A 4,099-nucleotide genomic window follows, 5' to 3' on the forward strand; every position below is an offset into this window, starting at 1 on the left:
ACCTGTACCTGTAGATAGCATTATTGTATTTCCAGATATAACACCAGGCTTGATTACAACCTGTAGATGGCATTATTGTATTTCCAGATATAACACCGGGCTTGATTACAACCTGTAGATGGCATTATTGTATTTCCAGATATAACACCGGGCTTGATTACAACCTGTAGATGGCATTATTGTATTTCCAGATATAACACCGGGCTTGATTACAAATACTCAATTTTAATACTAGAAAAACCACCTATAGTTATTAGAGAAGTTGAAACTTTATCACACACATGGAAAAACACAAGACATGCTCGTATAATTAGATATATGCTAAATTTTCCAGTTCTGCTATTGCATGAATCAATAGATTTAATTAATTCCTTGATTGATACATTGACATAACATTAGGAATTCTTTTGGGAGCTCACCAGCTTGAACATCTGCCGAGTAAAGCTTCATCAGGAGACAGGCTGCTGACAAAGATTCCGTGACGACGGGTATCTGAGAAGGTTGAGCTTGGCCTTTCTCTACAATCTTTACAAGGATAGGGCTCAAGTCCAAGGCTTGCAACAGTGTGTTTCCTTAATAAACAAGTCAACAGTAAGTGAAAACGACTAACAAGTAACACATGTAGGATGAATAATTAAAGAAACAATTATTTTAATGTAAACCAAGTATGTCACACATCAGTTGTCTTCTTCAGTACAGTACACTAGAAAACCAATTTCACATTGTAACTCGTTCCTCACCGTCACATCACCAGGTTAAATCTTCTTTAAATCTAATTAAAGATTCGTTAAATGTAAGTAATTTTGTAAAACAAAGTAAACCTGAATTAGAGCTTCTTAAAAGTTCACCATCTTTATTTAACACATCGTTCATTAGACTTACAGTAGTCAAAAGAAATTCTAAAAATTTGGTAGAGACCATAATATTTAAGATACTAGTAAAACAGGAAAATGAAAAGAATTCGAAAAATTTGGTAGAGACCATAATATTTAAGATACTGGTAAAACCAGAAAATGAAAAAAAATCTACAAATTTGGTAGAGACCATAATATTTAAGATACTGGTAAAACTGGAAAATGAAAATTTCATACCATGAAATGCGGCATTCATGCACTTTATGTAAGCAACTCGTACAGCCAAGGACGTAGTTTTCAGGCCTAAACCTGTCTATTAGAAAACAAAAAAACTGTAATAAATCTCTTGAAATGACTTACCACTCAAACTGTGTATATTAATAGCTAAAAATTATTATTGATACAACATAACAAGGTATTATATTCCTGTAATTTTTTTGTTGAAATATGCAAAATAAATACGGTTTGTTTGTTTCTGAATTTCATGCAAAGCTACACGAGGGCTATCTGCACTAGCCATCCATAATTTAGTAATGAAGGCAGCTAGTCAACACCACCCACCACCAGCTCTTGGACTACTCTGATCATCACGTTATAACACCACCACGGCTGAAAGGGTGAGCATGTTTGGTGACGAGAATTTGAACCCACAACCCTCAGACTGTGAGTCGAGCTCCGTAACTACCAGGTCATAAGTATGGAAGCTATTTACCAGAATGTGTTTTCCATCCCCAACTATTGAAACTATAATTTCCTGACAAGGGATAACAGACAGAAAATTAGTTGAAGCAACAACGGTAGTAGACTTACAAGAGTTGAAACTAAAAACAACTATAGTTAACTGTGTTTATGACACTATAAAAATTATCGTAAGATAAAAAAAAGTGCATCTGAAGTTTATGGTCTAGATAACTTCTTCATAAACCAGTGGTTTTATCTCTACATTTATATTCAAATTATTGTGACCCACAGTGCCAGGTACGTTACATACATTTAAACAAGTTTCATTTGATTTAAATTCACATAAAAAAAATACTCACCTTGAACCATTCCACAAGACTGGAAGGGACTTGAGTAGTAAACTTTGCACACCAGAGGGCTAGCATCTTGAGTGCATGTACCAATGTTCTTTCATGTACTGTTCAACAAATTAAGTAAAGATTTCAAGAAATCACTAACTTAATTTCAAAGCAACTTTGAGACAGACTGACACCTTATTAAATATATAAAATAAAAATTAAACAAAGCTAGCAAGAACCTCTTATTGTGTAAACAATAAAGCTAATAAGGTTCTCTCACTTCATAAAAACTAAAGTTAGTAAGGTTCTCTTACTTCATAAACAATAAAGTTAGCAAAGTTCTCTCACTTCATAAACAATAAAGCTAATAAGGTTCTCTCACTTCATAAACAATAAAGCTAATAAGGTTCTCTCACTTCATAAACAATAAAGTTAGCAAGATTCTCTCACGTCATAAACAATAAAGTTAGCAAAGTTCTCTCACTTCATAAACAATAAAGTTAGCAAAGTTCTCTCACTTCATAAACAATAAAGTTAGCAAGGTTCTCTCACTTCATAAACAATAAAGCTAGCAAGGTTCTCTCACTTCATAAACAATAAAGTTAGCAAGGTTCTCTCACTTCGTAAACAATAAAGTTAGTAAGGTTTTCTCACTTCATAAAAGTAAAATCAGTAAGTAAACAATTGTAATTACTGTTATTATTGTTGTTTTAGCAAAATCCTACAGAATGGGCTAACTGCACTCGTCCAACGTAGGATTTTACGTTTATAAACAACTATCATCTTACCCTCTTGTTTGAGTACACCTATAAAGAGCTCAGCAGCTGTTTCACTAAGAGACTGACTTCCCGACACTGTGTGGTGGCTGAGTGCTCCTATGCCTCCTAACACTCCGAGTCTCTGAGCTGCTACTGTAAGCTTACCACCTGACCCTGCAGACAAAAAAGGATAACCTTGTTTAACATAAAAAAAATATTCTTAAATGTAAATCACGTTAGTAATTTATGTTAGTCTATATAAAACTAGTTTCCTTATCTAATACTATAAAACACAGTATGTATCTGTCTGTCTCTCGGTCACGCAATGATGTGATAGCAATTTATTATGTAATTTAAATAGTTTGGCTTCCTGTCAATTAGAAGTAAGTAGTCTACATTTGATCGTAAATTAAAGCTATATTTTGACTAAAATGTACACAAAATTGCACCTTTTTCGCAATTTGAAGTATCTTTGTTAAATTGTCGAGTTACGGCAGAAAGAACGTATATATATATATATTATTAGACATTTTGTATAACATATTACAAGCTTACCAAATTTTTTAAAAAGGTCTAACATTAGGTTGTACAATAATATTAGAAGGTTATATATTGATAGTATTAAGTGCGGTAAGGTTTAGCCCAAACTGAAATACAGCAAAAAACGTACACAAGTTACAGTATTAATTTATCTCTCTATTGAATATGGGCCTTACTTAATAATGGATCAATTAATGTTAGGATTAAGATAAGTGGACTTATAGATTTCAGTGTGTGTGTGTGATTTAGAATTCTTTTGTTTTACTCTAGAAACCCTATATTTAAAGAAGTATTGTTGGAATAAAGATACTAATTTAGCCACAAATGTCTGACAGGTCTCTACTAGTCTATAATAATTACCAAGAAAGAAGCAGTTTTATGAAGAACCCATAAACTCTGAAAACAAAAACAAACAACAGCTGAATGCTAACTTGATTCTAAATTATTTGTAAAGTCCAGTGATTGGTAAAGTACTTGTGTATATTTTAAATATGTTTTTATTGTAGACACCTGAATAAAGCTTCTGTTACTAAGTGATATTATATAAAACTCTAAGTGTCATTCAACTCATTAACACTCTCTGCACGGGTATCCTTTACTGCGCATGTCATAAGGTGTTAGTGAGTTAAATTCAAAATGTTATTAAACTACTTTTATTTATGTTTTACCAATTAGTATAGCATAAAATCATAGCTAATAATCCATATTTAATATTATATATGTTTTAAGTTCTTAATTTTATAAGGCAATATTACAAAAATCCTGAATTTCTCCAAGTATGAGAAATGTGACATTTTTTCTCTAGGCATCCTCTCTTCTATAATTTATTCACCACCCCTCCAATAAGTACAAAGTTTAATGTAAATTACTCACTATCAAATTGTCATTACTCAGACAAAGCACAATTTTTATAGCCGTCAATCTTGTT

At 32.2% G+C, this 4,099-nt stretch overlaps 1 protein-coding gene across 1 annotated transcript in view; it reads right to left on the reverse strand.

Moving 5' to 3' along the window:
* LOC106475857 (eIF-2-alpha kinase activator GCN1-like) overlaps nucleotides 1-4,099 on the reverse strand; it is a 25,688-nt gene that overhangs the window by 16,089 nt on the left and 5,500 nt on the right. The window contains exons 4-7 of the mRNA XM_022379872.1: nucleotides 2,662-2,805; nucleotides 1,895-1,992; nucleotides 1,092-1,167; nucleotides 420-572 (exon numbers count right to left, since the gene is read on the reverse strand). Coding sequence (XP_022235580.1) covers nucleotides 420-572; nucleotides 1,092-1,167; nucleotides 1,895-1,992; nucleotides 2,662-2,805 — 471 coding nt within the window. The remainder of the gene's footprint in view (nucleotides 1-419; nucleotides 573-1,091; nucleotides 1,168-1,894; nucleotides 1,993-2,661; nucleotides 2,806-4,099) is intronic.

This window comes from Limulus polyphemus, unplaced genomic scaffold (genome assembly GCF_000517525.1).
Source record: "Limulus polyphemus unplaced genomic scaffold, Limulus_polyphemus-2.1.2 Scaffold9300, whole genome shotgun sequence".
In the NCBI taxonomy this organism is placed as follows: domain Eukaryota; kingdom Metazoa; phylum Arthropoda; class Merostomata; order Xiphosura; family Limulidae; genus Limulus; species Limulus polyphemus.